The 13,257-nt window shown below is 39.7% G+C and overlaps 1 protein-coding gene across 1 annotated transcript in view; it reads right to left on the bottom strand.

Moving 5' to 3' along the window:
- Nucleotides 1-13,257, bottom strand: part of TRIM44 (tripartite motif containing 44) — a 110,172-nt gene that overhangs the window by 61,507 nt on the left and 35,408 nt on the right. Inside the window, exon 3 of the mRNA XM_042904150.1 lies at nt 3,483-3,722. Within this exon, the coding sequence (XP_042760084.1) occupies nt 3,483-3,722 (240 nt within the window). The remainder of the gene's footprint in view (nt 1-3,482; nt 3,723-13,257) is intronic.

Here is a 13,257-nt window from a genome sequence, read left to right as displayed (position 1 = left end):
ATCAATTTAGTTTAAAAGATTCTGCAGTGCTATTCTGGTCTGCCCCACTACGTGACAAAACTCCATGCTATAGTCAGCACAGTGCTAGCTGAAGCAGGGGCACCAATTCATTACTACCGGGTAAGAGTGGAAGATGAGGTTCTACGTGCTGACCCCGTTAGGGAGGTATATTGTCTAGTCAGTGCAGGGGTGGGGAGGGAGGAGTTAGAACTCCATCTACAGTCTCCATAGGGGAGGGATACTACTTCCTTCCAGATGCTGCAGGGCAGGGGGCTAAGTAAGAGTTCTACCCACAGGCTCCATGGGAGATGGGCACCACTGACTACTGAGAGAGGCAGGGGTGATGACAGAAGCCAGTCTTTCACCTAGAGGCTCCAGGGAAAATCAGGGGAGGATAAAAAATAGGTTTTCACTCCACTGGCTCCACTACTGCAGTGCCATCTGGGGCTGGGAAGGGGTGCAGCATTATTCATGGTGTGTGTTTTCAGAATATGTAAGATGGTCAAAAGCTTTCTCTGTAGCCGAAGTGCCCTTTTTCCTAGTCCTCTAACTAAAGAGAGCAGGCTTTTCTTGGAGATTTTCTTTTTGTCTGTGCTCACTAGGATTTCCAGTTTGCAGGGCACCCAGGCCAGGATATACGGAAGCAAGAAAAATCCCAGAGAACTCACTGCCATGAGTCAGGACCATCTTTTCTCCACGCTTTTAAGAGTCTTCTGGTAGGTGATTTAAATATTTTGTTCGGGAATTTTTGCTGTGATTAGTGGAATAAAGTGAAATATGTTTACTCTATCTTGTTCAGAATCAGAAGCTGCAATTTGATTTAAAAAAAATTTTTTTAATGTTTATTTATTTTTGAGACAGAGAGAGACAGAGCATGAATGGGGGAGGGGCAGAGAGAGAGGGAGACACAGGATCAGAAGCAGGCTCCGGGCTCTGAGCCATCAGCCCAGAGCCCGACGCGGGGCTCGAACTCACGAACCGTGAGATCGTGACCTGAGCCGAAGTCGGACGCTCAACCGACTGAGCCACCCAGGCGCCCCGCAATTTGATTTTAAATGCATCAAAAAATAAGATGCATTGAAGATTGGAAGGCTGGAAAGATGGCTATGTATATATCATGATTCAGGTATATTAAAATGTTAATTAAAAAATGTTAATGGTAGAATCTAGGTGGAAGTATAGGGTGTAATCTGTAAAATCCTTTCAATTCTGCGATATGTTCGAAAATTTCTAATAAAATGTTTCAGGGAAGAAATCCAAATGCAGATGATTAAAAAAAAAAAATCTAGAACATGCAAAAGGAAGAAAAGAATTCCTCTGTTGAGTGAAAGAGAGGTACTGGGGATTTGCTCTGATCAATAAGTTACCAGATTAGCTGGAACAAGAGGCTATTAGATGAGAACAGCTCTTTGTAAAAGCCCTAGCCAGCTGAATGCTACTTTTTGTCTTTAACAGCTTATTCTGTCCACAGCCTGGTCCTTAGGCCTTGTCGGTTTTGCATCCCTAGGAGTAATTCCATCAGAGTTAACAAGCACAGCTCAGCTGAGCAGCTGACATGCTTAGAGGGCAGTTAATGCAGGGGAGGGACTAAATTCATTATTTGAAATGAAAATAAAAGAGAGATCTCTAAAAATTAAATCTTTACTTTTGAAAAAGCAACCTAATCAACACACAGAAAAATGTGGGGGTCCGATTTGCAGAGAATTTGGGACAGAGTTAGGTCATTGATCCCTTGAGTTAACTCTGGTTGAATTTTTTGTTTAAGATACAAAGTGAGCACCTCGACACTATAAAAGATCTTAGGAGTGCAAAGCCGTCTAGGACACTAATTCTCTTCATTTTCCCCACATAAACAAATGGGACACTTGGCATACAGCATGCAGTAGGGAAAACACACAGGCAACTGGGACAAGATGGACTTAAATCTGAACCCTGGCTCCATTTTCTACTAACTAAATGATACTGGCTCAGCATCTCTGCAGTTCTCTGTATCTCAATATCCCATCTGTAAAACAAAGATAATGGATGCTGATATAAGAATTAAGTGAAATGATGAATATAAACTGCTCTCTTCCTAGCTAGAAACTTACTTAGGCACACACTTTCTTAATTCTGGGGAGGATAAAATGAAAAGAACAAGACCTATTTTATCCTTTTCACACACGGATGAAAATTAATCAAGAACCTTGGGTGAGTGAAGCAGATAACTGTCCAATAGTCTCTTACATTTTCTGTCAGGTAGGCTCAGACAATACCTGCCTCCTGGATTATACCTTGGCTCTTCCGTTGGCTGGTGTCTTCTGTGGCGAGGCTGTCCCGGGCCAAGGCAAGACTGCTAGCTAAGCAGTAAGCTCAGTGAGTCAGCAGCAGTCCTGGAAAGTCCACAGGACTGCCCTAGGTTTTCTTCTAGAAGGGCCTACCCTTCTGGCATAAGCTTGACCAGAATTTTCAACAGTGGCTGAAATATAAATTCCATAATATTTTTTCAAATGGCTGTCTTGAATTTTATTTTACAATTATATTCTAAATGCCAGAATATGTTGTTTGGTAAAATGCCTAAGACCTTTTCTGCCTGTTACAAAATAACAATGAATACAGTGACTAACATCTGTAGTGATTCAACATATACCTTGTGTCCTTCATTCACACCTTTTTTTTTTCTTAATTTTTATTATTTATTTTTGAGAGAGTGAGAGCAAGTGAGCACAAGCCAGGGAGGGACAGAGAGACAGAGAGAGAGAGAGAGAGAGAGAGAGAGAGAGAGAGACAGAGAGAGAGAGAGAGAGAGAGATGTGGAATCCCAGCAGGCTCCAGGCTCCGAGCTGTCAGCACACAGCCCAACGCGGGGCTCAAACTCACGAACTGCGAGATCATGACCTGAGCCAAAGTAGGGATGCTTAACCTACTTCTCCTGAGCCACCCAGGTGCCCCTCATTCACACCTTTCTTGATCCAGTGCCACATGCCTCTCTTAATCCAACAGTTATGCCCCCAATTTATGCAGTTGGCTCCATATAAAAACCAAGCTGAGGCTCCTTTCCACTACTCACAAAATCAGTCCAAAACGTTTCATTCTGGGCTGCTTTATGCCCTACATCCTGACTTACTCTCATTCACCTTGTTGTCATCCCTGTGATGACTTTATTTGGAGGTTCATTTCACAACTGGGAATCTGTCAACTGCCTTCTTCTGTGACTCTTATTTCTCACTTCCCTCCTTAACTGTGATTAGTATTTGCCCTATCGACTATGCTCCTTTAAGTCATCGTAGACAAATATTTTGCCAGCTCCAGCTGCCGGGTGTAGGCCCTAGCAGCCAATACTTCCATATTGGTTTATACACCGATCTAAACACTTACACCCTATCTGAGCTTTCAATTCACTCATGTTTAGGGACCACAAAGGAGAATTTCCAGAGCTAACAAACAGGGCAGTCCGTTTCCTCCAACTTCCGCTACGAATAATTATAGGCATTCTCCTTTACCTCCGCCTTTGGCTCAGCTGATTCATTAGAGGTATCATGTTGTTCCTTGGCTTGGGCCATCTGAGTCATCAACCTATCCATGTGGGACTGGATGTCTGCCAGTATCTCAGTCACATGAGCGGTAGCCATTGCTTCCTGGATGTCCACTAGATGAAGGGCCTTCTGCTCCTCATCAGCAATCACTTTCTGAACTTTCTTAAACTCCTGCTGTATAAACACCTTCATCTGGTCCCGGGTTACCTGCAGAACACAGACATGTAAGAATAATGAGTTGGACACACAGAGAAATGGAACGGCAGAGTTGCTACTGTAAGTGCTGGACCGCCCTGGCCAAAAGCATTTCCTATCTGATCCTGAAGTTTTAGGAATATCCCCTAAACAATGTTCGCCTGAGATTGTCGATGAATTTCTTACTAATCTTTTTGCCTTTTTTATAATCTTTATGAAGTAATTCCGTATCCTTCCCGTTTTGCTTTTCCTTTTGTTCATTTTTATACCAATAACACATATTACTTTTTACAATTTAATAGGTAAGTGTAAATTGTAAAAAATGAACTTACTCCTCTCTCTCCATCTCAATACCATTTTTCTCTCTGGAGGGTAATTACTGGTATGTAACCTTCCAGCCATTTCCTATCCAGTTATATACATGTACATATACAATTATGTTCTTTTTATATAAATGGGTCATAGTGAACATACATTATGTGTCTTTTCTATTTAAATTATGTCAGTACATACAGATCAACTTCATTTGTTTTATTTTAAATGTCTGTATGATATGGATGTATACAATATGAATACTTGCATATATAAATAAAAAGTCAAACATACCCATTAAATATTTTCCTTCTTAGTGGAAATACAAGATATTTCCAAACTTTTGCTATTACAAACAACACAATAATGAACATCCTTGGATAGATCTCTTAGTATTTGCATATGAGTTTTTTTAAGAGACTTTTGGAGTCACCGAATCAATTTATATGTACTCTAAAAATACTGACTGATACAGCTAAACTGCCCTCCAAAAAAAGATGTACCAATTTCATTCCCGCAACAATGTGTGAAAGTAAGCATTCTCTACACCTTCACCAATATTAGATCACGTCAAGCCTTAAAATTTTTATCCTCTGATGAGTAAAATTATATTACAGATTTATTTTGCAGCAACCACCGAGCCAACCAAATAAAATATGGCTGCAGGCTATACGTGGCTAGGGCATTAGGTAAACAAAGTGAGAAACTACCAGAACAAGAACTTCTAAACTCTTGTCTCTTACCAGTAACTACACTTACTGTTGTTTCCCAACGACCACGTTTATCTGAGGAGTACTTTCAAACCACTATGCATGGTGAATAGCTAACGTAGGGAATAGGGAAAAGGTGGAGCAGTGGACAGAAGAAAGGCCAGTAGAGAATTTTAGAGCTGAAAGAGAAAGTAGTTGTCACCTACGTGACAACTTTCTTTTACAGATAAGGAGACAGATGCAGCTGCAGGGGACTTGTAAAAGATGCAGGGGACACCAATCTTCTTGTTCCCAGTGGTGCTCTGTTCACTGTAATAGTCTCTGGGAAGGAAAAGTCAAACTGGGAAAACCTAAAAAGTAGACTGAAGAAGAGAAAGTCTAAAGAAGAGGAAAGATGGGGCCATTTTTAATTAGCTCTTAAAAAGTGAAGGAGGCCTGATACTTTAAGCAGCTTTTGTAACACTGCCATAAGAACACCAAGACAAAATAAAGCCTGTATGACAGTATCCATATCCTTTCACACATCAAGTGACTAAGTGACATGAGCCCTCAGGAATTCATTATACTCTCTCCCCGTGCTAAAGAAAAGGGGAGGGGGAGTGTTAAATGTTATTAATGTCCCTGCAAATTCTGTATCAGATTTGAGAACTGTGATTTGTGTTTATTTATATAATATCTTTTTATTTTTAGTGTGTTTATTTCAAGGCTTTTCTACTTTATGATGATCTTTTACGAATGAATCTGTAACCTTGAAATAAATTACATCTTCTAAGATCTAAGACCTTCTCTTGGAGACTAAACCTAGAAAGTTTTAGCTAAGAGATGAACTTTTCTGAGTGCCTGAAAAAATCGCTCAACAGTTACAAGTGACTAAAAATGAGAACACAATAAAAACTGACTCACAACCTATTTTACTAGCCCTCACATATACATGTGGTTTGAGTCAGAAGCTGCTATCAGTCAGGAAAGGTGTGACTAGACTGCAGCAGGTGACTAAATCATGGGTTTAAAAAAAAAAAAAAAGTCAAATTCTCGACTTCCCATTGCTTTACATAGGTTTTCCAACATTTATTCTGTACAGTTTATCTTATACAGACCATCCACAAATAAGAATTGAAGGCAGAATAACCTACTCCATAAAACCTTTATCCTTTTCCCTACTAATTAACAAATAGGTATTCTCCAACCTATTTCAAAATGAAAAGAACAGATTTCTGGGCCATAGCATCCATTCAAATTCAGAGGCCAAAGAAGGGACTCCCGGGGTACCTGGCTTGTGACAGGTTGAGTAGTCAGGAGAAAGGACTCCTACCAATGGCAGGAGTGAAACAACTTTCAAAATTCCTTTTCAAGTTTTATTACACCTCCCTGCCATCAAAACTCCATTCTGCTACAAACTTCACAGTTCTCCAAGAGCAGCAGACTCCTCCTGTCAGCACCTCTACTGACATCATTTCTGAGTGGGTTTCTTGGAACTTCTTCAGCCTCTATCCTATAGCTCCCCAAAGGTGAGAGTGATAGTCTTATATTCCTAACTGTATTACATACAGTGTTAGTAAAAAAGAAAACTCCACATATGCAGAGAAGAGAAGGGTGGGTGTATCACAGAACGGTGAAATTGGCAATGTAAAAGATTCCTTTTTTTATAGGATCTACTAGTAATTGTTAAACTTTTTTAAAGCCCAAAACTTCTCTTACCCCGAACAAAATCTTAATGTAGAACCCTAAAATATAACAGAACCCAAAATAGAACTATTCTGCTTAAAAGAAAAATCTCCTCCTCCCCCTTAAAGTAATTCCTAGGGCACTGGTAGTGGTCTCCAGCATAATCTCCCCTGAGGTACCTGGGTCCTCTACACAAATGAAACCCTAAAAGGATTTTGCTTCCTTTGGTCACCTGGCCCCTAAGCTGTTGAAACTTAAAAGCCATGGGTTACACACAAGTTGATATATCTTTGTTATCGTTGCATTAGCGTGAGAAACTATGTTATTATTTAAACATAGAATTTTACCAAAATTACTTAAACACAGCATTGTAATTTGAAAAACTTGATGGCTTATTTGTGAATAGTTATAACAAGTGAAGATCTGAGCTCATTAGAGTGGAGTCCAACCTCTTCATTTTATAGGCAATACATACACACATACACACACACAGAAGTGCAGTAATAAAGTCAAGTTTAGAAATCAACTTCCTTTGGTCCACCCCAGTATATTCTGTGTGACAACATTACCGCCTGTAATGATCCCTTTCTGCCTGCTTCAGATCCTTCAAATTTATTTCTTCCTAATTGAGATGTTTCCTTGGTTAACAGGCAGCACTGATATTATCCCCACTGAGATGTTATTCCCCACAAGTGAATCTTGGGATAAAGGATGCACATCTGAAGAGGTAAGTTTTATCCCATGGTACATCTATATGCTCTCATAGTTAATATTTCCAAGCCAGGCTGGACCCAAGAGGCATACAGACTGGCACTTTACACATACATAATTAAACACATAAAACCTTGAATTAAGAGCTTGTACTTAAAAACAACACCATTCAGTATGCTTGACATGGGTTATAAGCCATCAACTCCTAGCTAGCTGGCTTGTAGGAAACCAATGTTTATTTTTCTATCATAGGCAGATTATTTTTTCAAAAGGGAAAAAGCACACTAGCTAGAAAGCATCATAGCTTAAGAAAGATTTGTTCCAGAAAAGTGTTGCTGACGGGAACTGAGAAAGATGGAACACAGTCAGGAGCAAGAAAGCTACACAAAAGAAAAGCATCAGAGTCTATACTGATTGAAGAGTTAGAAATACTTGTTCTACTAGACAAATTTCCTGCAAGTAAGTTTAAAGGGTCTACTCCAAAAATGACCTAAAAAAGTGTGAACTGTATGAAATGGTTTGTGAAGACTCTAAATTCCTCCCCCAAAGGTGAAGAAGTCCACTTTTACTCCCCCTTTCCTTTTCTGAATGACTACAATTCTAAAATAGAAAAATAAAAAAGCACGAAATGGAATTTTTTCAGATGCTGCAATCTGTCTTCACTCCCACCAGCACACTGCCCTTCCCTGCATGCCAGTGTCCATGGAAACTTTCATGTTGGGAATCTCAAAGTTCAGGCTTCTATATAGCCTCTAGTATTTATTCTGGCATTTTGTTGCATGAGAGCACTGTCCAAATCTCTATCAGGCTCCAGTGAGGGCAGGTGAGGGAAGAGCTTCATCAATGAGGAGGATAAAGTCCTTTTTCAGTGTCTTTTGTGTATGAGAAGAATAGCCACTATCTGTGACTAAAACCAATGCTCATTCCTAAGGCTTGGAAAATTATCCAGCAGCCTAGAAACACAGCAGACACAAACTATGAACTACATTCCATTACTCACATTCTGATGAGGTCAAGTATTTTCCTGACAACCTGGTTAGAAGCCTGAATCGACTGGATATTACGATGGGGCACTGAGGAGGGTATAGAAAAGGTAATTAAGGTGAATATTTAATCTCTTCCTTAAACCATTTTTCTTATCTTCATCAAAAGACTCTAGACAAAAGCAGTCATGTATATCCTTACTTTCTTTCATTATCCCATTGTGTAAATACAGCACCATGGGATCTCTACCTCACTTATCAATTAGTTACTTCAAGTATCCACTCAATGAAGTAATAATGATATTTACTGTTTCTGTTATTAATATTTCTATTATAAAAGACAATAAGAAATACACCAAAATGTTGGAGAGTGGTTACCTCAGAGCAATGGGATTAAGAGTATTTTTTTTTCACTTGCAGTCCAAATTTCCTATAATAATGTGTGACACTTTTCTTGAACAGTAATTTTTAAAAAGAAATGAAGCTCAAAGAAAATCCTCAATAAGATGTTAGCAAATTGAATCCAACAATGTTATAAAAAACTTACACACCATGACCAAGCAGGATTTATCTCAGGTATGCAAGGCTGTTTCAACATTTGAAAATCAGTTCATATAATCTATCATGTCAACAGGCTAGAGGAGAAAAGTCACATGATTATATTAATAGATGCAGAAAAATCATTTGATAAAATCTAAGTTCCACTTATGATTTTAAAAACTCTCAACAAACTAGGAACAGAGGGAAACGTTCTTAACTTCATAAAAAACACCTACAAAAAATCTATAGCTAATGTCACACTTAATAATGAGCAACTACAGTTTTCCTACTAAGATCAGGAACAAAGCAAGGATGTGTCCTCTTACAGCTCCTTTTCAACACCATATTGGAAGTCCTAGCTAATGCAGTAAGACAAAAAAGGAAATAAAAGGTTTACAGATTGGGAAGGTACAAATAAAGCTGTCTTTGTTCACAAATAACATAGCTGTCTATGTAGAAAATATCAAAGAACTGACCAAAAAACTCCTGGAACTAATAAGGAATTAAAACAAGGTTGCTGGATACAGAGTTAATATACAAAAGCCTATCACTTTCTTATATACCAGCAATGAACAAATGAAGTTTGAATATAAAAGCACAATACCATTTACAATAGCAACCCAAAATGAAATACTTAAGTGTAAACCTAATAAAATATGTATGAGGAAAACTACAAAATTCTAATGAAAGAAATCAAAGGAGAACTAAATAGATCCATATTCATGGATAGGAACAATAAATATTGCCAGATGTCGGTTCTCCCAACTTGATCCATAGGTGCAATGCAATGCCAATAAAAATTCCAGCAAGTTATTTTGTAGATATTGATAAAATGATTCCAAAGTTTATATGGAGAGGCAAAAGACCCAGAAGAGTCAACATAATATCCAAGGAGAAGAACAAAGTTGGAGGATACTACCCGACTTCAAGACTTACTATAAAGCTACAGTAATCAAGACAGTGTGGAACTGGTAAAAGAACAAACAAATATATCAATAGAACACGAAAGAGAGCCTAGAAATAGACCCACAGAAACCCCTTGAACAAAGCAGCACAGGCAATACAATGGAAAAAGAGTCTTTTCAACAAATAGTGCTACAACAACTAGACATCCATGTGCAAAAAAAAAAAAAAAATTAAACTAGCCACAGGCCTTTCATCTTTCACCAAAATTAACTCAAAATGGATCACAGACCTAAATGTAAAATGCAAAACTATAGAACTCCTGAAAGATAACACAGGAGAAAATCTAGATGGCCTTGGGCATGGTGATGACTTTTTAAATATAATTCCAAAGGCATTATCCATGAAATAAATATGTGACAAGCTGGATTTCATTAAAAACTCTGTGAAAGACACTGTTAAAAGGAGGAGAAGATAAGCTACAGACTAGGAGAAGTATTTGGGTTTTTTTTTTTTTTGTTTTTTTGTTTTTTGAGAGAGAGAGACACAGTGAGAGCAGGGGAGGGGCAGACAGAGATGGAGGCAGAATCTGAAGCAGGTTCCAGGCTCTGAGCTATCAGCACAGAGCCTGACTTGGGGCTTGAACTCACAGACTGTAAGATCATGACCTGAGCCAAAGTCAGACGCCCAACTGACTGAGCCACCCAGGCGCCCCCTGGGAGAAATATTTGTAAAAGACACATCTGATAAAGCACTGTTATCAAAATATACAAAGAAGTCTTAAAATGCAACAATAATAAAACAAACAACCCAATTAAAAAAGGAGCCAACAACCCGAACAGACACCTCACCAGAGAAGATATACAGATGGCAAATAAGCATAGGAAAGATGCTCAACATCATGTCATTAGGGAAACTCAAGTTAAAACAATGAAGTGTCATTACACACCTACTAGAATAGCCAAAATCTGAACACTGACAACACCAAATGCAGACAAGGATGTAGGGCACGAGGAACTCTCATTCGTTGCTGATGAGAATGCCAAATGGTGCAGCCACTTTTAGAAGAGAGTTTGGCGGTTTCTTAAAAACTGAACATACCTTTACCACATGATCCAGCAATGATGCTCCTTGGTATTTACCAAAGGAGCTGAAAATTTGTGTCCACACAAAAACCTGCAGAGGGGTATTTACAGTAGCTTTCTTCATAACTGCCAAACCTTGGAAGCAATCAAGATGTCTTCAAGTAGGTGAACCGATGAATAAACTGATATATTCACACAATGGAATACCATTCGACGTTAAAAAGAAATGAGCTATCAAGCCATGAAAACACATGGAGGAACCTTAAATGCATCTTACTGAATTAAAGAATTTAATGTAAAAAGGTTACACATTGTATGATTCCAACTACATGACATTCTGGAAAAGGCTATGGAGGCAGCAAAAAGATCAGTGGATGTCAGAATTCCGGGAAGAAGGAAAGATGAATATGCAGAACATGGAGAATGTTTAGGACAGTGAAAATACTCTGTATGATACTATAATGGGAGATAACATATTACTATACATTCATTCAAACCCCCAGATATATAACACCAAAAGTGAACCCTAATGTATACTGTGGACTTGGGGTGATAATGATAAGTCAATACAGATTCATCAAATGTAACAAATTTATCTACCGCTCTGGTGTGAAACATTGAGAGTGGAAGAGGCTAAGTGTGTGGAGGCAGAAGGTATATGGGAACTTGGTTATTTTTTTCTTTTTTTTTTGCTCAATTTTGAATCTAAAACTGCTCTTTAAAAGTCTATTAAAAAAAAATTAAACAATTAGAACAAAACTAAATAGCCACTGAAATGGAGCCTAGAGAAGGTCTGGGGGGTGAAGTGAGCATCCAAAGGGCCAGGCCAATTCAAGTTCTTCTACGTCTCAGGCACATCAACATTTTCATTCTTTGCCTTCCCAGTTAATAACGGACCCTTCCTTCCTAATCGGACTCCCTTTTCTATAAGAAATCAAAGGGTTTTTTTTAAGCCCTTTTCAACTTAAGCCCATTAAAATAGTGGCTTCCGCAATAGTCAAGCACTTAGCACATGCTACTCCCGTCATTTGAAGGTTCTTCCATGGGAGCTTCAGTCCTCCCGAGGCTCCTCAGATGAGTAGGTTTCAGCGTCTTGAAAAATTCTAAAAAAGATCTAACTAACTGATCCGATGAGTAACCAAGTGTGAAGCCACATATTTTAGAGAAGTATCGGGCTCATCAATGAGAAATGGACATCCTAACGATACATCAGGGGGACATCTGCTTCAGGACCTCATATAACCAAGGAGCACTAAGCCTCATGATACTGCTTTTATTACAAAGCGGGAGATGGAGTTAGAAGCCACGCTGGGTGGAAAGAGAAGGTATGCCTAACTTTGGCCTGATTCCATCACTGGACATTCTCGGATCCTTTAATCCATGACAAAGACAGGGCCTTATGAATAATGACAATGAAAATACTAAGAGCTACCACGTGTAGTCAGTGTTCCAGGTGCTGTTACAAGTGTTTCTAGTCTAACTTTCAGGTAGGTAATAACGTTTTCATTTTATGTTAAGGGAAACTGAAGCCCACAGTGATTAAGTCACCTGCCCAGTGTCAGGCAGCAGGTAAGCTGTGGAGCCAAGATTCGCCTCAGTCGCCCCTGTTCCAGGTCACTGCCCTGACAGCCACCCCACAGAGCACCACGCGCCTGAAAAGGAAACTGAGCCCCCGCGAACCAGTATCAGACGACGAGAGAGCAACTCTAGTAGTTGCACAGAGGAGAGCACTCAGGATGAGAAGGCAGAGGCCCTGAGGGAGCCAGTCCTGCCTTCTGGAACCAACCAACCAGGTGACTTGGGGCAATCACTGATGAATCTCTCAGGGCCCCAGGCTCCTGAGCTACTAAGAGTGAAAAGCCAAACGGTGTCCCTTTTATCTCTAAAATGATATAACTGCATCAATTTAACATTCCTGGAGCAGTGCTTCGCCAATTTGGATTTGTCTCTAATCACATTTGTTGCCAAAACTAGAGGGGCTTTTGGGAGACTAGGAATCTGCTATAGAAATTCTGAATGGGACACAAAACAAGAAGTAAAGAAGAGAATAAAATAAACTTTTCCCTTGACAATTGCTGCCCTGTCAAGCAATTACCCTCTCTCCTACCTTTAACCACCAAGCTTATTTAGAAAGGCACCTAAAACCCACTCATGAACACCACTAAAGAGTCAACTAGTCACCAACTCCATTTAACCTCGCTAGTCACCTGTCTGTAGCATTTAGACACCACCGATGTCCCTCAGTCTTTAATTTCCTTCCAGGGTTTCTGTGACCCTGGACTTCTCGGGCTTTCTGTATATCGGCTCCCTCCCTGCAGTTCTACCCTCTCTCTCTAGGTGACTATGATGGAGAAACTCCTCTAACCAGGGTTTTTTCAACCTCAGCATTATTGACACTCGGAGCTGAGAACTCTTCGTGTAGAGGAAATGTCCTGTGCCTCGTGAAATACGTAGCAACACCCCGGCCTCTTCGCAGGAGGTGACAGTAGCGCCGCGCCCCACCTCCAGACATCGTCAAACACCCTCTGGGGTCAAACCACCTTCTCTCCACACCTTCCTCCTTAGTCATTTCATCCCATTTTTGCAATTCAGCTACTGCCTCCACACAGATGGCTCCCAAACCTCGATTTTCTCTTCA

The sequence above is a fragment of the Panthera leo genome, chromosome D1 (assembly GCF_018350215.1).
Source record: "Panthera leo isolate Ple1 chromosome D1, P.leo_Ple1_pat1.1, whole genome shotgun sequence".
NCBI lineage: Eukaryota > Metazoa > Chordata > Mammalia > Carnivora > Felidae > Panthera > Panthera leo.
This window is presented reverse-complemented; position numbering and strand designations above follow the sequence as displayed.